The 23,157-nt window shown below is 38.7% G+C and overlaps 3 protein-coding genes across 3 annotated transcripts; 2 read left to right on the forward strand and 1 right to left on the reverse strand.

Moving 5' to 3' along the window:
* The first annotated feature begins 210 nt into the window (after positions 1-210).
* Positions 211-8,391, forward strand: rest (RE1-silencing transcription factor). Its single transcript, XM_043256896.1, has 4 exons — positions 211-375; positions 2,299-3,224; positions 3,350-3,433; positions 4,726-8,391. Exons 2-4 carry the CDS (start codon positions 2,309-2,311, stop codon positions 6,687-6,689), a joined length of 2,964 nt encoding a protein of 987 aa, XP_043112831.1. The 5' UTR covers positions 211-375; positions 2,299-2,308; the 3' UTR covers positions 6,690-8,391.
* Positions 8,199-13,648, reverse strand: noa1 (nitric oxide associated 1). Its single transcript, XM_043256897.1, has 7 exons — positions 12,293-13,648; positions 11,775-11,939; positions 9,689-9,888; positions 9,411-9,542; positions 9,212-9,328; positions 8,921-9,038; positions 8,199-8,777 (listed from the first exon to the last, which is right to left on the reverse strand). The coding sequence occupies exons 1-7, from the start codon at positions 13,533-13,535 to the stop codon at positions 8,545-8,547; spliced, it is 2,208 nt and encodes a 735-aa protein (XP_043112832.1). The 5' UTR covers positions 13,536-13,648; the 3' UTR covers positions 8,199-8,544.
* Positions 13,649-13,836: 188 nt separating this feature from the next.
* On the forward strand, positions 13,837-23,139 carry polr2b (RNA polymerase II subunit B). The gene is made up of 25 exons (XM_043257557.1): positions 13,837-13,963; positions 14,293-14,365; positions 14,481-14,631; positions 14,728-14,840; positions 15,578-15,797; positions 15,935-16,093; positions 16,211-16,375; positions 16,504-16,700; positions 17,029-17,148; positions 17,267-17,453; positions 17,569-17,712; positions 17,796-17,935; positions 18,112-18,223; positions 18,303-18,457; positions 18,535-18,733; positions 19,091-19,259; positions 19,344-19,440; positions 19,530-19,624; positions 19,935-20,185; positions 20,284-20,373; positions 21,015-21,122; positions 21,471-21,584; positions 22,193-22,353; positions 22,450-22,645; positions 22,861-23,139. Exons 1-25 carry the CDS (start codon positions 13,945-13,947, stop codon positions 22,948-22,950), a joined length of 3,525 nt encoding a protein of 1,174 aa, XP_043113492.1. The 5' UTR covers positions 13,837-13,944; the 3' UTR covers positions 22,951-23,139.
* Positions 23,140-23,157: the final 18 nt, after the last annotated feature.

A 23,157-nucleotide genomic window follows, 5' to 3' on the forward strand; every position in this document is an offset into this window, starting at 1 on the left:
TATTCCTTAACACAGCTTGCCACGTGTAGCTTAAGGATTTAACGAGCGCAAAACAACGAGCGCAAACTTGCGCAAACCTGGCTACCGCTAAACCCGCAGCGCCCTTTTAAAGCAGCGTCGGGACGAGTCCGCGTCGTTCGCCACGCCACGCCACGCCAAAACAAAACAAAACGCACAATAGTGAACTTTGAGAGCGCGAGAACGCTGGCGTGCGCGCTGACGTCACGCCTCCCAGCGAGGGCTGGCTGCGCGAGAGCTGTGTGCTGGAATGCGTGCGTGTCGCGTACTTCCTCGGACGAGCTGAGAGTTTGGAAATAACTTCTTCCGAGACTCGTTTCTACGACGACGTCGCCAAACGACGCGCGAACACCGTCGGTGAGTTCGAGGCTGCGGTTCCGCGGGGTTTGGAGTTGACCGGGGCGCGGTTTTGCGTCGTTTTGCGTCGCGTACGAGCTCAACTAAGTTTGAGTAAGTGGAGTGAAAATGGAGGGTTGCGTTGAAAGGGAGAGGCGCTGTCCAGGGCTGATTTCAGCACGGAGAGAGATCAGATCAGGACCACGGCTAACACACGCGCCGACCGATTTAAAAGTTCAAAAAGTGCATAAAATCGACGAGAAAATAAACCATAAAATCCTCTCCGCGGTCTTCGATCGACTGTGTTGAATAAAAAGTGTAACTTTGTTGGGTTGACGTGCGTAGTGTGTGTGTGTGTGTGTTGTTGCATGCTTGCAGTTTCCGGAAAAGTAGTTTTTTCAGCTTGGTGAAGGTTCGCAACGCAACTTTTAATGTCATGTTCACTGGAATTGTTTTTTTTACGATTACTCAGCTGGTTACGATCACTTTACATTAGCTCTTAAGACAAATCACATCCCTTTTTGGTGTCTTTTGAGCTTTTGTTTATTCGGAAATCGCCGAGATCCGCGAGGTACAGTTCAATCGCTTTTAGTCGCGTTAAACTCCGCGTGGTGATTTTTTTTTTTTCTGGTTGTTATACTTTTTAATATTTCGTTTAATGTGTAGCTCGCTCTTCGTCTGGTTCAGATGGGTCGTGTTTGGAGCTGTCCAACAAGGTCAAAGTTTTTCACTCCTTGTTTTGACAACTTTGATTTAAAGCAAACCTGTTTTCACGCGAAGCCTTTTTAGCACAAAATGTTATTGATTTGCCGATTGAATGAGTTAATCCAAATAATCGTTCGTGTCGCGCTGCTGGAGTTCACACATCGGCAATATTTTTTCCTCCGCTGGTAGAAGTTGGTGGTGCTGTTTTAAAATGGCCGAACACATTTCAGAGCATGCAAACTCGCAGGCCTTTACCCTCATCACACACATGCACCGTTCTGTTTGCCATGATCGTACTTCTTACAACGTTTAATTTAATCTTTTCCAGTGTAACTCCCACTAAACAAGCAAAATACAAACAGATTAATTGTAGCATTTTTGGGTGTGCATTTAGAAATATTAAACTATTGTGTAAATTGTTATAGATTTCGAATTGAAAGTTATTTGGTATCTTTAAATATGATGTGTCGTTGTATTCATAAATGATATCAAACTTTAAGGAATATGGATATTACATATAGGCCTAGTATTTATAGTATGCAAGTATTTTGAGCTGAAATGCCGAAAAGGTTTAATCTGAATTGCATACATTTTAATAATTTAATAGTTTCTAAAAGTACAAACATCCAAAGTGATTTTTTCTTTTTAAGTAGAAAATTATGATTGTTTTGAATAGAAAAAGTGCTCCACAAAGCTTTGGCTGAAATAACACCGCTTGGTAAACATTGACTGTGTTTTGTTTTTGTTGCTCTGAATATATTTCATGCTTGTCTTTGGTTAGATTGCATCTTAAACAAATCATTACTTTTGAGGGAAATTGCCATACATGGTTGGGAAAACCCAGAGTTTAAGCTGCTTATTCAGATTTAATGGACTTCATACGCCAAAGAACAGGGTCATTTTTGGCTCTATAAAGATGTATTGGTTTAGGCTTTGTTTCTTTTTCTTTTTTTTGTTAAGATTGTGTTTGGGAGTGGTAACCTGCATTATCCTTTTTAGAGTTAATCAATTAGACATTGGCTCAGCAAAGACTGCTTATCTCAGAAAATGATGAGTTTTGATTTGGCTAATCATTCATTTACGTGGAACTCTTTGTTTTGTCCTAGTCAGGTGACTTGCTCTGAGAAGATGTCACAGTTCTCACTTCCCTTCAGTCTTATTTTTCCAAACTTAATACAGTTAAGTTGCCAGGTATATTTTCAGTGTCACTAAAATCGGTGTTTCTGTTTTGATTTGCAGCTGGTTGAGCATGTCTGCTCAGACTGTGTATCCAGCTGCTGCTGGAATCTTCATGCCACTGCCAGAGGTGGGCCACGACCTGCCCGAGCTGCCTCGCAATGATGTGGTGGCCCCTCAGCTAGTGATGCTCGCTAATGTGGTGGTATCTTCAGAGGCGTCTTCCTCGGACTACAATGCAGAGGAGAAACAAATGGTGGAGCTCAAGACCGTTGGATGCAACAACTACTCTGACAGCGAGGAAGAGGGTGTTGTCAGATACAGTCTTGACAGTTCAGAGATGTCTGAGAACACGTACGCTGAACATGCCACACGTGTTGAGCCAGAGGTGACGGAAAGAGTGATAGAGCAGGCTGAAATTGAGCGAGCAGAAGACCTCTCAAACGCATCTGAAAAGACTCCATCTGAATCTTCACCGGTGGAAAAACGTAAGCGCACCCCGGTTGTTATCTTCGAATCCAACAAAAAGAAGAAGAAGCCTTTCTTTTGTAAGCCCTGCCAGTACCAGGCTGAAAATGAGCAGGACTTCATTCACCATATCCGTGTTCACGGCGCCAAGAAAATGACGGTGGTAAATGGCGCGGCTGACTCTGACGACGATCTGGCCAGTGAGTCAGGTCAATCTCAGACACCAAACCAAGAGAATAGTGAAAGTTTGAGTAACTCCAAAGGCGTGATCCGCTGTGAGCGCTGTGGATACAACACCAACCGTTATGACCACTACATGGCACACCTTAAACATCATACTAAAGAGGGTGAAGACCAGAGAGTATTCAGATGCACCATTTGTGCTTATACCACCATCAGTCAGTATCACTGGAAGAAACATCTGAGGAATCATTTTCCCAGCAAGCTTTTTACTTGCAACCAGTGCTCATATTTTTCTGACCGCAAAAACAACTACATACAGCACATCCGGACCCACACTGGTATATCTAAAATTTTCAATTAACTCTCAACTCATTATAAAATCCCACTGATATAAGTTTAAGACTCTTATGTAATCAGAAATGTATTTGAAAAATGAAATTATTTTATTTTATTCTTCTTTTAGGTGAGCGTCCGTTCCAGTGCATATATTGTGACTACTCCAGTTCTCAAAAAACTCATCTTACCAGACACATGCGAACCCATTCAGGTGAGTTTCTTGTCACTCTGTTGAAATATTCATATGATGCATATAGTTATATATTAGGATTTAAAATTAAGTTTGTTACATTTCACTCTAGGTTCTGATTTAATAAATCTGTTCCAAAACCTACTGAGCTGCCTTGTTCCAAAACTTGCACAATTTCAATAGATTTAGCCAATAACTAAGCTATGATAATTACATGATATTTTATAAAGAATAGAAAAACCTAGCAGGTAAGGAATTTCTTACATTTTTCCTTAAACCTGTTGCAGTGTATTCTGGAATATATGCTTTGTAAAATACCTCTGATGGTGCATCAAGTTTAAAGGAATATTGCACCTAAAAATAAAAATAAATTACTTGCCCACATGTTGTTACAAACCTGTAAGAATGTCATTCATTTTTGTAACCAAAATTTTTTTTTGATGAAATCTGAGAGCATTGTGACCCTGCATAATAATGCAAATGATACCTTTCTGCATGGCCCAGAAAGGTATTAAGAAAATCATTCAATTAGTCCTTTGACGTCAATGAACTGTAATTTTATGAAGCTATGAAAATACTTTGTGTGCAAAGAAAACAAAACATTTGACTGCATCATCGTAGACTGATATGGTAAAGAATAAATTGTTGAAAAAAGTACTTTTTGTTTTCCTTGTGCACAAAAAGCTATTTTTCATTTCTTAATTTGAACTACAAATCTCACATGGACTATTTTATTGATGTCCATACTACATTTCTGGGTCTTGAATGTGGTAGTTCCGTCACTCTCTATGTAGGGTAAGAAAGCTCTCGGTTTTCATCAGAAATATCTTAAAATGTGTTCCGAAGATGAACGAGTGTTACGAGTTTGTAACAAAACGAGGGTGAGTAATTCATGACAATGTTCATTTTTGGGTGGACTATCCCTAGTAATTTATTTGAGGTTTGGGAAAAGTCATAGGAATTAATTAAATCTGAAAGTTATATAATGTGATTGCTAATTTTTCAAGGCAACTACTTTGACTCTGTAAGTGAGCTCTCTGGGTTTTGGGACACACCAAATGTGCTCAAGGCCTCTGTTTTCATCTTGTCAATGATGTTTCTCTCTTTTGTTGCACTCCGTGGAGCCAGATGGCTTTGGATAAAGTGGTACACGGTTTGTGGTATACAGAGTGAATTAGAATGTGATTCTGTATTGTATGTGTCTTTTATCTGTGTCCCCTGCATGAGACTTGCATCTGTGTTTCTCTCAAAATGTTAAAATAAAAGATTCATTGTTCAGCCTTGACCTTCTCCTTATGGTCTGTCTGGAATAGGTGAGAGGCCTTTCAAATGTGACAACTGCAGCTACCTGGCAGCCAACCAGCACGAGGTGACCCGCCATGCCAGACAGGTCCACAATGGACCCAAGCCCCTAAGCTGCCCTTACTGCCAATACAAGACAGCTGACCGCAGCAACTTTAAAAAGCATGTTGAGCTCCATGTCAACCCTCGCCAGTTTCTTTGCCCGGTTTGCAAATACGCTGCATCCAAGAAGTGTAACTTGCAGTATCACATCAAGTCAAGACACCCAGGATGCACTGATATATCGATGGATGTCTCAAAGGTAAGGCTTCGTGTGAAGAGAACCGACACGGATGACGTTTCACCAAATAAGCTTGTGACAGACCAGTGTGGATCAAAGCAAAGCGAGGACAAGCAGCTTGGAGAATTGGATGATGTTGAATCAGGTCCCATTAACCTCTCCATTAAGAAACCCACTAAAGCCACCCTTGCTGTGGATTCTGAGCTGACTGACAAGACCGCAAAGAAAAACCCAGATGTCATTGTGAAAGAAAAATCTGGAAAGCCAACCCAGCAACTCAATGAAAAAACTGAGAAAAAGACTATGCCTAAAAATGAGGGAAAAGAGAAAAACGGTAAGAAGGTTAAAGGAAAGACTTTGGTGAAAGCTGTGGATGTTGCTGTGGCACAAACAGAGGGCTGCACTGACAAACAAAACAATAAAAAAGAAATGAAGAAGGTCGAGAAATCACGTAAATCTGTGGAGAAAGTAACAAAAGGTCGTTCTAAGAAAGAGAAGCCACTAAAGGAGACCGCCAATGAAGTTATCGTGAAACATCAGCCCATTGTTGAGGAGCAAAGATTAGATTTGGATAAAGAAAGACCAGAGAAAGACCTTCTAGATAAACGGCAGAAGCAAAATGAGAAAGAGGAAAGAGAGCGGCTAGAAAAGGAAAACAGTTTGCTTAATGCGAAAGCAAAGGAGAATGTAGGGAAAGAAAGTGTAAAAGATAGCAAGAAACCTCAACCCAAGAAATCATACAAGAGGCAGACAAAATTGTCAAAGGTCAACAGTGAAAAGGATACCCAGAGTACAGCAGCAACGCAAGAAGCCAGGACTAAACCTGTCAAAAGAAAAGCAGAGAACATGAAAGTACCAGCGAGTGAAAAAAATTGTTCAAAGCGGGTCAAGCGCGCAATGAAAGATACAGCCAAGCCATCAACAAGTTCTTGTGCTCCAGAGAGAAATCGGACCATACCTGAGTTTCTGCAGGCCGTAAAGAGTAAAACCAAGAATGCTCAGGCAAGTGCAAACAAACCTGAGATTTGTGTCATTGAGCCTGAGAAGACCAATCAAGTCCGGGAGAAGATAAACACTGTAGAAAAGGAAAAACAGTCCACCACAGAAACACCAAAGGTACTTGACCAACCAGATGTGCAGACACCTACAGTAGTGACCTGCCAAGATGAGAGAAATCGCAAGAAGACTTCTTCTGTTGTGGAGGAATTCGCAGTTCCATGCCAACCCCAAGGTCCAGACTCTGAACAACCTAAAGAAAGTGAGAACAAGGCCTCACACGAACCAAAAGAAATTCCAGATGTAGACAGTGGAAGTGAGATGCCTTCACCTACTGACAGCGAGACCTCTCCAGGTTTCAGCCCAACTCTCGAACTTCCTGGTCCACCTGGTCACAAATCTACCGACGCAGAGGATGACGAGGGTATACACAGTAATGATGGGGGAAGTGACATCAGTGATAGTGCCTCTGAAGGAAGCTACGACTCTGGTCTGAACGGACTGGCTGCTGCCACCGAGGGTGGAGTGAAACTTCCAGAGACTCCGACAGAAGAACTTCCTTCTCCAACCAAACTGCTCAGTCACACGTGTATCTTCTGTGACCGTACCTTCTCTCTGGAGATGGACTACCGTCGCCACTTGAACCGGCATTTAGTAAATGTGTATTACCTAGAAGGGGCAGCTCAAGGTGACAAGTAAGGAGCATCTTGAACGGAAAAAGGCAGCGATTTTGTGTTTTGAAACAGTTAATGAGGTTCTCATAGACTTGAACAAAGCTTGTTCAAGCTAAAAATAAGATTCTTGTTGTTCTTGATGGCTTTACAGCTAATGACAGATGACCACATCTATTCCAGTTTGCCATGACTCAACATGATACATTAAAATTACAGTATTTTTTCAATTCTAAAATGAAATCCATTGTCACCTTGGGGATCCCATTGTTTAACCTAAACTAACGGAATCGTTTTTTAGTCCTGTGCTCCATGTCGAAATGATCATCTGGGTTTTCTTGTGTTTGTTACACTACTCGGAAGAAACAAAAAGAAGAACTGCTCTGAAAGCAAGTACACTTTCTCTCTGTCCCTGCGGAGAGCTCAGATTAGCCAGACCCAGGTGGTCCAGCGCTGAATAGCCCTGAAGATAATGGGGCTTTCAGTGTCTTTGTGCTGTTCCACTCCACTGAAGCGCCTCCATCTCTGGTCAGCAAGAGGAGGAGTGTGTGTTTAAAGCTGGCTAATGTCATTGTATTCAACTGCTTCTTTGTTCCTTTTTACAGTTTAGAGAGCACTTGACAACTAACCATAATCTTACCTTTGAGGCTCTGTTTCACGTAAGCTAAACATTTCATTTTAACACAAAAAGATTCATGTACACTTCCTAGAGGTCTTTCTTTGATTACACTTGTTCTGCCTTTAAGGAAAGAAGCATGTAGTTTTGTAATGTTTGTGGAATAGTGGCTTTTTTGTTTACACTTCAAATTGTATCTCACTTCTTGAGTTTGTAGATTTTGTCTGTCAATTTTTTGGTAATACTTCAATTTCATGCTCAGTCCAAAGATTTTGTTTTTGCTTTTGTTTGTATATAAACTGTACATATTTTTCTTTCTTATTGCTCTTCAGTGCCTTGGACAATCAGTTTGAGCATTTTAATCAGTGTCTCAGATGTTTAGATCTCATTTAGCTTCAAATGAAAGAATGGCTTGTCTTTTCTGTGTATTTTACCCAACCAACATTCCTTTATACATATCAAATTGGTTATCTGCATTGAAAATCTGTTTATCCAAAGTTTGTCTGATCATATTGAACTTTTTTTTTTTGTATGAGTGTGAATGTGTTGTTGCCACAACCCTTGTATATCCGTAAATGTCATTTTATTGTCTACAAAAAAGGAGGAAACAAAATACTGCAAGAGAAAATATATAGAAATAATTTGCGTTTAGTGCATTAAGTGCAATATTGAATTTTTGGGTTTATTACCAAAGCAAGATGTAGTTGGTAAAGTCTGTAGGAGCAAAACCACAGGCCTCAGATGGAAAACTAGAAAACATACTGTTCACAGGTACCCCAGTGCACCTGAAAAACTGCACTCTTAGACGGTTGGATACTTTATCACTGTAAATTTGTCCTTTTATTAATTTGTGTATTAAGCACTGCTTTTTTGCTTTTGTTCTTTAGAAAGGCATTTTGCCAATTCACACATCAGATTGTGCCATTTCTCCATCTTTGTAATCAAGTGCGTGACTTTTTTTTTTTTCCATTTTCGAGTAAAAGTAGTCAAATTATATCAGTTGAACTGTTATTGTGTTATCCCCTTGATGTCTTTTTATGAATAATCTGAAAAACAGTTTACTATGTGACCTGTATGTTTAGCTCTAGATGTTTCAATAAACAATCTTGCCACAGATTGTGTTTTTTATTTTTTTTATTCAAAAGGCATTTAAAATGTCTTTAATTATTAGGTAAATTCATAATTTATACTTTTTTCTGTATATAAAAAAAAAACTCTTTTGAAGACCTAAAGCCTCAAAAATATTAAGACAAACAGCCAAAACTCTTCAGTTTTTCCTTCTCACGTTGAGCCTCACAGCAGCTTTGGCAGACAGGCCGGTGTCTACCAAAACCTGTGGCTTTCTCATCTTGTAGGAGGGAGTTTTGTTGATTCTCTGTCCTTTCAGATTCACGACGTGGGGCAGTAAAGGTGGGGTGCGCAAACATAGTCCTGCTGCTTCAGGGGCGTGAGTCCTCAACAACAGTGGATCTCCTTCAGCTGCTGTCACAGCAACCCAGCCTGAAAAACAAGAATAAGTAACGGTTTCTGTAAATATACTTAACATTTTTTAATTATGAGTCTTGGCTGGCCAAATGTTTATGACATGGTCATGAAATTCACTATAAAACCTTACAAAAGACAAAATAACCCAAATAAATTACCAGCTGATGAGATCTTGATGTCAGTGATTGCAGAGTTACAGCCCTGTCCCTGGAGTTCAAAGTCTTGAGCAACAAGTGGTGGGAAAGTTTTCATGCGTTCCTCCCCACCAGATGGGACCTTGCCACACAACAATGTAGAACAACTGTTTTCAACACTGATAATAATAAGAAAATGTTTTTTTTGAATGCCAAATTAGCATATTAGTCTAATTTCTGCAGGACCATGTCACACTGAAGACTACAGTATGAATGACTGCTGTTAAAGATACAAATTCATTTATTTATACGTACAGCAAGAAGGCTACTCCCAGCATGTTTCTGATAGATTGCATCCGCCTTGTTCAAACAGGTGATATGAACTGGGATGCATTTTGAAGAAACAACTGTGAACCAGCATGGGCTTTTTCCCTAGAGAGAGTAAAAGAGCCATCTTGGTGTAGGGCAGATACAGCTAAAAAACTCAGTTATCATGTGTCAAATTGAATCTTACCTCCAAATAATCAATGCGTGCCAAAGCCCCCAAAAATAAAACCATACCAGGATTCATTATAAACGTTCTTGGCGTAATGGCATGCTTAGGAACCACCAGCTTCACTTCCTGCTCATTCAAAAGACTGAGAACCTGAAAAGTTACATATTGACGAAATCATTAATGGTGCATGATTCATAAATGATGGACTTTTTAAAATATGGGTAGACAGAAATGATAGTAATTATGAACAGAATTGTATCACATTATGTTAGTACAGTTTGAATAGGGAGACTCACGTCATGTTCTTTCATGATGCCTGGGGTGTCATGGAACCAGTGTGCATCTTTGATTTCATTGTAGCTGAGCTCTGCATCTGTGGAGGATGGATCTTTTTTAACCTCTTCCTCCAGGTCTTCTCCAAAGCTCAGACTATCAGGATCAAATTCCACAAGTGTTTTCTTTGGCTGCTTTGATATGAATGTCCTCCCAATGTGACCTAAAATAAATGAATAAGTAAGTAAATAAATGAATGGATAAAGAAATTAAATAAAGTTGAAGTCTGTACCTTTTCTAGTTAAAAATGACCCAAAAACCAATATTTGATAAAGTAAATAACCAGCCAGTGTTCAAAACGATACATACTTTAACCTGATTCACAACAGTTTGCTTCTAATGATGTTTTTAATTTGAGGAGTATGAGTATGTTTTTGCAGGATGTATTGCAGTTGGCGCATTATTTAATTATAGCCTATTTTCACAGCAGCTAGAATAATAAAATGTCAAAAAATAATTTTGATGGCAGATTGTAATCCAGAGGGATTATATGAAACACATATGAATTAAATTATATTCCCGTTTTAAATGTGCTTCTGATTACAGATAATTTGGGATTACACAATATTTGTATTTTAAAGACAACCAGTTTGAATAAATCATCGTTCGCTTTTTAGGTTGAAAGAATTTCTTAATATGAAGTTTGAATGATGTGACAGTTAGAGATCAGACTGTACATAAAGTGAAATATTCACGCTAATACACACTACACTCATAGTCACGCAAAGGTTATGGTAACATTAATACATTTGAAAATAAAGTATAATAATGATGATGATGATGACTAACTAAAAATCAGGCACGTCTTTAGGGCAGCCCAGTGTTATTGGTGCGGTGGAAAGGACCCCATGTCAAAACCTGTGGAAGATTCAACTGTCCTGGAAGATAAAGTCTTATGGCCGTATATTTATAATATATTACTAGTGAACTATGAAGTGTTGCTTCACTTAGTGAAAGAAAAAATGAATAGCACTGAACCGTCAGGAACTGGCATGCTACAGCTGGTTCGTTTACTTGCAGTTAACCTTAAAGACTGTAATTGAAATCCTTAAGATTAACAAGTAAGAAAAACAAGTACTTACTTCCAATGTTCATTATTTTTTATTAAATTTAATTTATATGGTCCACAATGCGTTTACTGCTATTGCTTTGTATTAACAGTTATAAAACAAGAATCAGACAAGTAACAATTATACTGACGATTTTAAAATAAATCTGTAAATCGGAATAAAGTTCCATGTCTTGATGTGTTCCTTAAATCTTGAATAAAATGTTTTGCCAATTAACTATTAAATAGCAATGAAGTTATGATAAATGATGATATTAAGTTTAGAAATATTGTGCATCCACTTATTAGTGTGGCATTTTAGCATGCAAATGAAGGACAAAATTAGCTAAATAAAACAGCAGAACCCTGACCTCTTAACGACAGCATCGGCTATAGAAAAACCCATATCGGTCAATCTCTAAAAATGACAGATCGTTAGATTTAATCACCATTGGAAGCACGATTTATTGTAATGTAAATAATGTAAATTTATTGTAATACCTTTTTACTTGCTTATTCAAATGATAATATAGGGTAAAAATTCTTATTTGGGTTATATATTCCAAGACGCAGGTTTGAATCTGTGATTGCTAAGTACATGAGTCACACGGGTGAGGTGACTGAATGCTACACAAAATCCTTAAATATAATTAAATATTAATATAGATTAAATATCTAAATATTAAAATAGAAAACACTTATTTTATATTGTAAAACAATTCAGAATAGAGTTTTTGTGCTGTATTTTCAATCACATAAATGCTGATTTTTTTTGTGAGCATAAAAGACTTATTTCAATAATATAAAAACCGAATTATTGCAAACATTTGACTGGTTCTTAAATATAAAGAATATATGACAATTTGTGAAAATTGCATCATCGAGAATCACATTTACATAGTCAATATCTGCAGTTACAGAAATTAAAAATGTCTCATTTCTTCTAATAACCAATAGGAACAGATATAGTGTGGGTTCTTAAAACAATCAAACAAACTCACCGACCAAGTATCCCTGCTTGCTGAAATGAATGATTCTCTTCAGCTCTCCGGGATTCATGTCATCTTCGGTCAAATGAGACGCCTGCTTCAGTCGCTCTGCCCGTCTAAACATCCGGTATGGGGTCGGGTTGATGATCGGGAACTTCAGCAGATTTAATGTTGTTCCTGACAGTGGACAGATAAATGTGTTCAATACGTGATCTTTTATCCTCACAAAGAATGTGATTATTTGCTAACAATACTGTAAAAAACAATAGCACTGTGAAATAATATTGCAAATTGATACATTTACATTTGAATATATTGCCAAATGTAATTTATATAAAATGATAACTGAAAGATTTTCTGAATAAAAACCTCTCTTCCTTCCAGACTTTTCACTGGCAGTGTATTTGTAAAAAGGACTGAAAAAAAAAGTGTTAATCTGCATAACGCATACCATATATAAATTATATTTACTGAATAATGCTAATATTTAGCTTAATTCCTGACCAGTTATCTTGAATGCAATAACTCACCAGGCCACGGAGATATAGTAGCTTTATGAATCACATCTGAAGCTCTGGATTTGCAATAATCAGATTCCATTAAAGTATTAAACAATGTAGATTTGCCAGCATTTGCTGTCCCGACCAAATACACATCTCCCTTGTACTTCCAGGTCGACTGCAGTCTCGTTATAAGGTTTTCTATACCGTATCCTGTTTTGGCACTGATGAGGTGGATGTCTTTGTTATCAATAGGAGAAATGTCCATGCTTTCACAATATGCCTTAAGCTGACGTTTGATACGCTGCATGTAATTCTCAGCATCTCCGGGCAGCAAGTCTATTTTATTTCCTAAAATCACAATGTGCTTATTCTTCCCAACCAGCTCTGGAAGGTCTGGGATGATGGAGTCAGGGAGATCCAGAAGATCCACTATCAGCAACACCAAAGCCTTCTCTGATTTAATTCTCTTGACGATCGACCTGTATTCCTCCTTGGACATGGTGACGTTCAAAGCCTTCTGGTGGTAATTGATTAAAAAGCATCTCTGACATATTGCCTTCTTCAGTTGGTCCTCTTGAACCAACGCTTTGAATTTCTCACTTGGCAGGTAACCTGGGATTTCGGGGTCTGTACAATGCATGAGGGCCCCGCAGCCGGAGCAACAGCTATCGCTGACTGCCACGTCCATATCAGGAGTCCCATAGATCTTTTGCTGCTTTTTAACCTTCTTTGATTTGGTGCCTGTGTCCAGCGGGAATCCTTTGTCGTGGAAGTCAATAAATGAGTTTTCCTCCACTTCAGACTTTGCTGGGCCTTTTAAATATTTCATTTGCATTTCCAGTCCTTTAAGGTGCGCGCAATTGCCCTTCTTCTCATGTACTGGCTTCGCTTCTGCATTACTTGTGACATTATGCAAAAGAAGGTGATCTGGTAGTTCATCATTTTCATTGTCCACAGGTTCATCAAAGTCCGGAAACACAAACTGTTCTTGTTTCTGTGGCTCCACTAAAGTGCATGATTCCTGAAGTGGGTCTGACGCTGGTTTTCTATCTCCTCTTTGTGTTCTGTAACATCTCAGACTTCTGAACGAGCTGCACCTCTGTTTTGTGCCCAAATGAGTTGCCCAGTCCTTTGATATTATGCTGGAAACAAATGACCGTCGGAGCTGCAAAAATCCATCATGTTCCATTGACAGCCGCGGGCTTGAAACATGTTTTAAGCACACACGAGTGTAGAATTGGAACGCCGATGTTCCTAAAAACTTGTACATTATTAGAGCCAACCGCAAAGTATGTTAAAGGAACAGCACAATCGCTACAATTTATACAACCTTGAAAAACAATGAACACACGTGAGTGAATAGAGAGAGCCACTCGCCATATCTACGGCTTGTATAATGTACGTCACCGGAAACATAAAAAAAAAAAAAAAAAAACCATATATGTAAAACATTTATTTTTATTTAACGTATGTTATTTAACACCCATACCACGAATTACTAAATAATAAATGAGTACACGTGAATAAATACATAAATAACGCTTGGTTCGGAAGTGACGTATAATTCCGGAGCCGTTTGTGTTGTTCTGAGCCGCTCAGACAGAAAGCGCCGAGGAGTGAGGCGCGCATAGAGTCTCCTTTTTGTTTGATCAGAACTAACGGTATTCATTAGAAAGATCATGTACGATCAAGACGAAGGTATGTGAGATAAAACATGAGCGAGAGTTGTATTTCTTTATAGTTTATTGAAGTGAAATTTGCAGTTAAATACTGTAGATGTAAGCGTTGACACAACGTAACTGGCTAACAGGCTAAAGCTAGCATTGTCGCAAATAGAGTTATGCCAAGCCAAACAACTTTTATCATGATAAGTTTAGAGTTTATATTTATTGATATATCGATAGAAGGACGTCTAAAGTAATTACTTTGACAGTAAGCATGTTTTGTCAGCTACAGTGTTGTTGCACTATTTTGTCCAAGATCAAATGTTTGTACGAGTAAATAATTACGTTTCGTAATTGTCGTAGATATCCAGTATGATGAAGATGATGATGAAATCACCCCTGATCTTTGGCAGGAGGCCTGTTGGATTGTCATCAGGTAATCGATAAATAAATAAATCGCATTTGTGCTAGATATTGTATAACTTTATTACAGCAAATATAGAGGAAACATACATAGCGTTGCTTGTTTCTTGTCTCGCTTCTATGTCCAGCTCATACTTTGATGAAAAAGGTTTGGTGCGACAGCAGCTGGACTCATTCGATGAGTTCATCCAGATGTCTGTGCAGAGGATTGTGGAGGATGCGCCACCCATTGACCTGCAGGCTGAGGCCCAACACACATCTGGAGAGGTGGAGGAACCGGTGAGTAGCAGGAATCAATGCTCTTTTTCTATATGTGCACATGGTGCTTTCTAAAATAAGTTGACTGTTTCTCATTTGATTTTTTTTTTTCTGTAGCCCCGTTACCTCTTGAAATTTGAGCAAATCTACCTGTCCAAACCCACTCACTGGGAAAGAGATGGTGCTCCATCGCCTATGATGCCAAACGAAGCCAGACTCCGAAATCTCACGTGTGTTTTGAACCTTTAGACAAAATATTAACAGCTTGCTAATTAGTTTTTGATTATTGTATTTGATACATTTATGGCGCATATAGTATGAAATAGACGAATATAGAACTCATATTTGAAGAGAACAAAAAACTTAAAATAAAATGTTTATTTATTTAGAGGCCTAAAATGATATTCTGATAGCTTGTAATGCAAACCATTAAGACCTCTATAACAGTATATGTACCGTTACTGTAAATGACAGTAAGAGATGACCTACATAAAATGAACATCATTTGTCACTCTATATCTCCCGATAATGTGTTGCAATTTCTTAAGTTGTTTACACGCACTTAAAATGTATTAATATTTATCAGCGATGATTTAGAGATGCACACAAGGCTAATGTATCATTATTGATACTCCTATTTTAACTATATTTTACTTGAATAGATAAATGAATAATCAAGTAGACATAAGTTGTTTTAGTCTAGCATGTCTTCATCTTAAAATGTTACTAACAACAAAGATATTTTTAATAAAAATTATTGTAAAAGATGTTACATATTAAAAAACTGTAAACAAATGACAAACTTGGATAATGTTGATAATTTGCAGACCGTAGAAATTTGCATAAAAGGCTAAAGAGAATTAAATTCCATAATTCGGTGTGAACCTCGTATTTATTCTACATATTTGACAGAGGCAGGCAGAGCTTTTATCACATGTTGTATCTGAATGCATGCTGTGACTTGCAGGTATTCTGCCCCTCTGTATGTGGATATCACAAAGACCATCATAAAAGATGGGGAAGAGCAACAGCAGACACAGCATCAGAAAACCTTCATCGGCAAAATTCCCATCATGCTCCGTTCCACGTACTGTCTTTTAAGCGGCCTGACAGATCGTGATCTTTGTGAGTTGAATGAGTGCCCATTGGACCCTGGAGGCTATTTCATCATCAATGGTTCAGAGAAGGTCTGTTTTTTTTTTTTTTTCTTCATAATACAGCATTTAAGACATCATTGCATTTTGTTAATAAAGTTGTACGAGATAGTTTGTTGACATTCAAAAGTCTGTTTTAGATTAAACGTAATGTTCTGTTATTTCCCCAGGTCCTGATTGCTCAAGAGAAGATGGCCACTAACACAGTGTATGTGTTTGCCAAGAAAGACTCCAAGTATGCTTACACGGGAGAGTGCAGGTCATGTCTGGAGAACTCCTCCAGACCCACCAGCACCATCTGGGTCAGCATGATGGCCCGTGGAGGACAGGTCAGTATCTGTAGACTCTGTAAGCAAGTACTCTGTTTACAGATTAAGCCAGATTGAGTTGTTTTTTAATTAGTTCTTTGGCAAACAATCTTATTCAAATATTTCTTCTACATTCAGGGAGTAAAGAAAAGTGCCATCGGTCAGAGAATTGTTTCTACTTTGCCGTATATTCGGCAGGAAGTACCCATTATCATAGTATTCCGTGCATTGGGATTTGTGTCTGATAGAGACATCCTGGAACATATTATCTATGACTTTGATGATCCTGAGATGATGGAAATGGTATGTCCCTTTTTTTCTTTTTTTTTTTTTAAATTACGCAATCTTTTGTTTAGTAGAGGTTTGTTTTATTTATGATTCAGGTCCAGACTTATAACAGCATTCTTTGTTTGTTTGTTTTTTTTCCTCAGGTAAAGCCATCTTTGGATGAGGCCTTCGTGATTCAGGAACAGAATGTGGCTCTGAATTTCATTGGCTCCAGAGGGGCCAAACCTGGTGTCACCAAAGAGAGAAGAATCAAATATGCTAAAGAGGTTTTGCAGAAGGAGGTGCTGCCACATGTTGGTGTATCTGATTTCTGCGAGACCAAGAAAGCATATTTTCTAGGGTAAAATGGCATGATTTTTATCCTGTTGATTGTAGCTTTTTTGGTATGACATATTGTAATTTAAAGCAGCTGTTTTAATGCATTTTTGAATTTACTTTATTAGTGTGATGGCAAAGCTGAATTTTCAGTGCTCATTACTCAGTGTCATAATATCCTTCAAAAATCATACAAATTTTTGTATCTTATACTATTGATACTATTGTATCTAATACAGATTTTTTGTGTGTGTGAAAACTGAACTTTTTGTTCAAAAGATTTAAAGTATTTAAAGTTTTTTGTAACAATGTTTATTTTGCGTAATATTAAATACTGTGCTTTCTCTGTCTAGTTATATGGTTCACAGATTATTGTTGGCTGCTCTGGGCAGACGAGAGCTGGATGACAGAGATCACTATGGCAACAAGAGGCTTGATCTCGCTGGACCCCTGCTTGCGTTCCTTTTCAGAGGGTAAGCATCAGACGTTCATTATACATTCAAAATGGTTTAATTGGATAGTGCTTATGATTGAAATGAAAATTACATCCCGAGTTGAAGTCTATTTAATCTGTCTGGTTTTTTTTTCCAGAATGTTCAAGAATCTGCTGAAGGAGATCAGGATCTATGCACAGAAGTTTATTGACAGGGGCAAAGACTTTAATCTCGAGCTGGCCATCAAGACTCGCATCATTTCAGATGGGCTCAAGTACTCTCTGGCAACAGGAAACTGGGGGGATGTAAAGAAAGCTCATCAGGCCAGAGCTGGGGTATCTCAGGTGAGCTCAGATATGTTTGCAAATGTTTTTTCCATTGCTGTATCATTTTTAATGAATAATTTTTAATTTCAAGGTTCTCATTTGTTTTCTCCTTGACTTTTTTTTTTATGCAAAGGTGTTGAACAGATTGACTTTCGCTTCTACTCTTTCCCACCTGCGCCGAGTTAACTCACCTATAGGACGAGATGGCAAGCTGGCCAAACCCAGGCAGCTTCATAACACTCTGTGGGGTATGGTGTGCCCTGCTGAGACCCCAGAGGTAGGATACTGTGACGCTAGTCTGTATGTGACCTTCAATCCTAACTTACGTTTTCAAAGTGATCGAGGGAAATTTTGTTGCAGGGCCATGCTGTAGGTTTGGTGAAGAATCTAGCGCTCATGGCCTACATTTCTGTGGGATCTCAGCCGTCCCCCATCCTGGAGTTCTTGGAAGAGTGGAGCATGGAGAATTTGGAGGAAATTTCACCTGCTGCCATTGCAGAGTGAGTGTCATCCTGTTCTATAGGGGGCAGCAGCTTACCACTGGAATCAACAAGTGAAACATTTTGATTTCACAATGTTGTTCCTAGTCATATAATTGACTTTCTTCAATTAAATCGATCAATTATTTAATTAAATTTTGATAGGATAATGCCATATAATTCATTCCTTCCTTTAGTGCAACTAAGATTTTTGTGAATGGTTGCTGGGTGGGTATTCATAAAGATCCAGAGCAACTGATGAACACACTGCGGAAACTGAGGAGACAAATGGACATCATTGTGTCTGAGGTAAAAGATCACTTGTGCACCACTCAGTTTTATTTAGTGTACAGTACCTAACCGTGATCTTGTCTTCGTTGTGGTATAGGTGTCAATGATCAGAGATATTCGTGAGAGGGAGATCAGGATCTACACAGACGCTGGCAGGATCTGCCGTCCGCTGCTTATTGTAGAAAAGCAGAAACTTCTTTTAAAGAGACGACACATCGACCAGCTCAAAGAGAGAGAGTACAACAACTACAGGTACATGCCTTTTTGAAAAATGTCAGGTTTTAGAATCTGCCTGTTCCTCAATAACAGAATATCTGTCTCTTGTGTAGTTGGCAGGACCTTGTAGCCAGTGGTGTTGTTGAATATATCGACACACTAGAGGAGGAGACCGTGATGTTGGCCATGACCCCAGATGACCTTCAAGAGAAGGGAGTGGCTTATTGCTCCACCTACACACATTGTGAGATCCACCCCTCCATGATTTTGGGTGTCTGTGCGTCTATTATTCCCTTCCCTGATCACAACCAGGTACCTACATATTACCTGTATGCTACTGTGGATTTACTAACATTTTAGAGTATTTTAACATCTACAAACCCAAATATTAAATTTAGTTTGAGAGTTCTCTAATGCAGTGGTTTCCAACCACGTTCCTTGAGGCCCCCTCTCCTTTGTCTAACACACCTATTTCAGGTCTTGGAGTCTATACTAATGAGCTGATTATCTGAATCAGGTGTGTTTGATTTAAGAAGACATAAAATGTGGTTGGGAATCGCTGCAGTAGAGAACCGTCTAAATATGAGATTTGGGTTTGCAGATGTTACTTAAGCTGTTGTAACTTAGGAACTTGCATAACGTAGTCTAAATGACATCTCCTGTCTACAGTCTCCCAGAAACACGTACCAATCTGCTATGGGTAAGCAAGCCATGGGAGTTTACATCACCAATTTCCATGTCCGTATGGATACCCTGGCACATGTGCTGTACTACCCCCAGAAACCCCTAGTTACGACTCGTTCCATGGAGTACCTCCGCTTTAGAGAGCTGCCAGCAGGTAGTTATTTCATTCATTGAACAGTAGTACTGCATATGTTTCTACACTATTTTTAAAGGTCCCAGTAATCAATTTTTCTTAAAGGTATTAATTCCATTGTGGCTATTGCATCATATACTGGATACAACCAGGAAGATTCTGTCATCATGAACCGTTCGGCCGTGGATCGTGGATTCTTCAGGTATTGGATCCTAGTTTTAACTAGTAAAACTGCAATATGAAACACTTTCACAGAGTTCCTGTATTGATTTAAAATGTCTATGATCTCAGGTCTGTGTTCTACCGCTCATACAAGGAACAGGAATCTAAGAAAGGCTTTGACCAGGAAGAGATCTTTGAGAAACCCACCAGAGAGACCTGTCAAGGTGTGTTTCTGTTCTTGTTTGTATCCTAACCAGTCACAAAACAGCATCTTTGCGGTATCATATAATTATTCTGTCCTTACTATTGTAAGAAGAAAAAATCAATCAGAAAATGTTATATATTTGCCTACATGTGTGGTCCAAGTAGTTTATGTGGTCCAGTGTTTATTGAGATTGACAGTAAACCTTAAGATAAACTTGGGATGGGATGCGTTGCTTGATGCTTTATCACTTCAAGTTTGGCTAGAACATGGTGTTACAGAGGCGTTCTGCATGGCATGCATTATCATTGCCATTTCTTTTTTCTCTAAAGGCATGCGACATGCCATCTATGACAAGTTGGATGACGATGGTTTGATTGCTCCTGGTGTACGTGTGTCTGGCGAGGACGTCATCATTGGTAAAACCGTAACGCTTCCCGAGAATGACGATGAGCTGGATAGCACCAACCGTCGCTACACTAAGAGAGACTGCAGCACATTCCTGCGTACCAGCGAAACTGGAATTGTTGATCAAGTCATGGTCACTCTAAACCAAGAGGGCTACAAGTTCTGCAAAATTAGGGTATGCATTGATTTGACTCTTAGGTTTGTTTTGCCTTTAAACATCTTTAAACGCTGTTAGTGTCAAATGCATAACTGCAAATTTTGCTAACTTTGCAGGTCCGTTCAGTTCGTATACCACAAATTGGAGACAAGTTTGCCAGTCGTCATGGTCAGAAGGGTACCTGCGGTATCCAGTACAGACAAGAGGTAAGCGTGTGCAAAAATTGGAGGCTAGTACAACTTTGTTTTTGAAAAAAAGTTTCTTTCAGGCTGCATTTATTAGGAAAAAGAGTAGTGGTGGTAGTGGAGCAATTTAAAATACCTTTTCTATTTAATTACATTTTAAAATGTATTATATTTCTGTGATGCAAAGCTACATTTTCAGCATTATTATGCCAGTCTTCAGTGACTCATGAGCTTTCAGAAATCATTATAGTGATTTGATTTATCAAATTTGGTTGTGCTAATATTTTTGTAGAAACACTTTTTTTGCTAGTTCAAAAGAACAGCATTTATTTAAAAAATGTGTTTTGTGATGTTTCTTTACTGTCACCTTTTTAATCAGTGTAATGTATCTTTGTTTTACAGAAGTAATAATTTAATAGGGAAAAACTCTAATTTATTGACGTCAAACTTGTTGTACTGCTCATTTTAATGTCAGCGTGACTAAACTTGTATGCCAGCTTTGTTTAGACTAGCCTGTAGTTGAAGGTCTGTACACAGGATGTGGCTCTTAAGCAGTTCCTGATAGCAGAGAGGCTCAGTGCTGAAGGCCTTGTAAACAGTCACCTAAAAACTTGAAAACAGAAAGTGTGCGTCTGGCCTGATATGTGAATTTCTCTCATTAGGACATGCCGTTCACATGTGAAGGAATCACTCCAGATATCATCATCAACCCTCATGCCATCCCCTCCAGAATGACAGTCGGCCATTTGATCGAGTGCCTGCAGGGCAAGGTGCTTTGGTTCTCTGCTCCTCGTACTACATATCATGCTTGTCTTTCAACTCGTTGTCTTTATTAGCGACAGATGCTTATCCTGGGAGCATGTGTTTGCACGTGCACAACAAAAATTCTCCTGCTGAGAATATTGCCATGTTTGGTAGCTTGTAAGAAACAATATTTTTACAGAATTGAAAAATTTTTTGTAATGATTGTACATTCTAATTTATAAATATGTAATGTTATTACATTATAATATTATGAGCAGCCAGTTAGTAATTACACTGATTTAACTCATTAGCCTCTATTGTGTATTAAATATACAGCAGTTCTGAATTTGTCTTTTATTTCCTCTTCTGTCCAGGTGTCTGCTAACAAAGGTGAGATTGGTGATGCCACGCCTTTCAATGATGCTGTGAACGTCCAAAAGGTCTCCAACCTTCTGTCAGAATACGGTTACCATCTGAGAGGCAATGAGGTGAACACCTTCTACCTGTTAATGTGGCGACACTGTTAAAGCGAAAATCCTCCCAGAAATGAAAAGCATACAATTTTATGCATCCTGAACTTGTATAAATTTCTGTCTTTTGTGGGTAAAATATAAAGATATTTAGAAGAATGTTGATAACTAAAGCACTTTGCCACTAGCTGAGTTTCCGTTTGTAGATTTTTATATATGTGGGAACTTTTTAAAACTGTTTGAACAGTAGTGGATGCCAATGGGAGCAAAACAGTTTGTTCATCAGAAATCTTCTTTAGTGTTATAGTGCTATAGGAAAAAGTCATAAATGACCATTTTGGGAACTCTTATTCACTATACCTTTGCCTCAAATTCCCAACTTGCCGCTTATTATTAGTAAGAAAGGTATTTGTTTAGATATTGGGTAGGCTTTTGGATGTAGAATAAAAACATTAATATGAACTTAATTACTACAAATAAATGGCTAATGTTGTAGTAATATTAATGCTAATAAGCAACTTGAAGTAAAGTTGTTACCCAATTTTAATTTTGATTGGACTGTCCCTTTTTAAGGATGTATTTAAATATGTTGAAACATGTTTCTAATGATAATGTTTTTTTTGCAGGTTCTGTATAATGGCTTCACCGGCCGTAAGCTCACCTCTCAGATTTTTATCGGACCCACATACTACCAGCGTCTGAAGCACATGGTGGATGATAAGATCCACTCCAGAGCCCGTGGTCCGGTCCAAATCCTCAACAGACAGCCCATGGAGGGTAGATCACGGTGAGACAGCATTATCATACTTTAAGGTTTTTTTTACCATGCATATTATATAAAACCTAAGATTTTAAAACCGTTTTTTTCCTCTCTCTCTTTCAGTGACGGTGGTCTGCGTTTCGGAGAGATGGAACGTGACTGTCAGATCGCTCACGGCGCTGCACAGTTCTTAAAAGAGAGGCTTTTTGAGGCCTCTGACCCATACCAGGTCCATGTCTGCAATCTATGTGGCCTCATGGCGATCGCAAACACCCGCACACACACATACGAGTGCAGGGGCTGCCGCAACAAGACGCAGGTGAGCAAGCGCTCATATGCTGACCGGATCAGGCGGTCATTAACACACGATCAGATTTCTAAATGCATCTTATAGTCGATTCATTCAGTGCGTGCATATAATAGGGAATGGGTATTGGTTCAGCAAGAAATGACCGATTACCAGGGTCTAGTGAACATATTTAAGATGAATGGGCTCTTCCATGACTCTTCCCATCCTCTGCTTTGCTCTTTTAGATCTCTTTGGTGAGGATGCCATATGCCTGCAAGCTCTTATTCCAGGAGCTGATGTCTATGAGCATTGCGCCGCGGATGATGACCAGCTAAACAACACACTGAATGAAGGACTGCAAACAGGATATACAGAATAATGGAAAAAATCACAGAGCAAATGATTTTGAATGGATCCCGACAGCACTTCTTGCAGTAACTGCTGGGCTTGAGAATTTCTACAGTTTTTGTTGTTTTCCTGTGTTATTGTTATTGTTCAACCTAAAATAAAGTTTCTTTTTAAAAAAAAAAAAAAAAAGTTTT

Source organism: Puntigrus tetrazona, chromosome 14, assembly GCF_018831695.1.
Source record: "Puntigrus tetrazona isolate hp1 chromosome 14, ASM1883169v1, whole genome shotgun sequence".
Taxonomy (NCBI): Eukaryota; Metazoa; Chordata; class Actinopteri; order Cypriniformes; family Cyprinidae; genus Puntigrus; species Puntigrus tetrazona.

What these genes read in the sequence shown, in the direction of transcription:
- noa1 (XM_043256897.1), bottom strand. Translation starts at nt 13,535, where the DNA reads ATGTACAAGTTTTTAGGAACATCGGCGTTCCAATTCTACACTCGTGTG. An exon ending in TACTATATCTCCGTGGCCTG is followed by an intron (nt 11,940 to 12,292) that starts GTGAGTTATTGC and finishes GTCCACTGTCAG; the next exon opens with GAACAACATTAAATCTGCTG. An exon ending in GCATCATGAAAGAACATGAC is followed by an intron (nt 9,543 to 9,688) that starts GTGAGTCTCCCT and finishes GTAACTTTTCAG; the next exon opens with GTTCTCAGTCTTTTGAATGA.
- rest (XM_043256896.1), top strand. Translation starts at nt 2,309, where the DNA reads ATGTCTGCTCAGACTGTGTATCCAGCTGCTGCTGGAATCTTCATGCCA. An exon ending in GCACATCCGGACCCACACTG is followed by an intron (nt 3,225 to 3,349) that starts GTATATCTAAAA and finishes TTCTTCTTTTAG; the next exon opens with GTGAGCGTCCGTTCCAGTGC. An exon ending in ACACATGCGAACCCATTCAG is followed by an intron (nt 3,434 to 4,725) that starts GTGAGTTTCTTG and finishes TGTCTGGAATAG; the next exon opens with GTGAGAGGCCTTTCAAATGT.
- polr2b (XM_043257557.1), top strand. An exon ending in CACCAGAGAGACCTGTCAAG is followed by an intron (nt 19,625 to 19,934) that starts GTGTGTTTCTGT and finishes TTTTCTCTAAAG; the next exon opens with GCATGCGACATGCCATCTAT. An exon ending in GCTGCCGCAACAAGACGCAG is followed by an intron (nt 22,646 to 22,860) that starts GTGAGCAAGCGC and finishes TTGCTCTTTTAG; the next exon opens with ATCTCTTTGGTGAGGATGCC.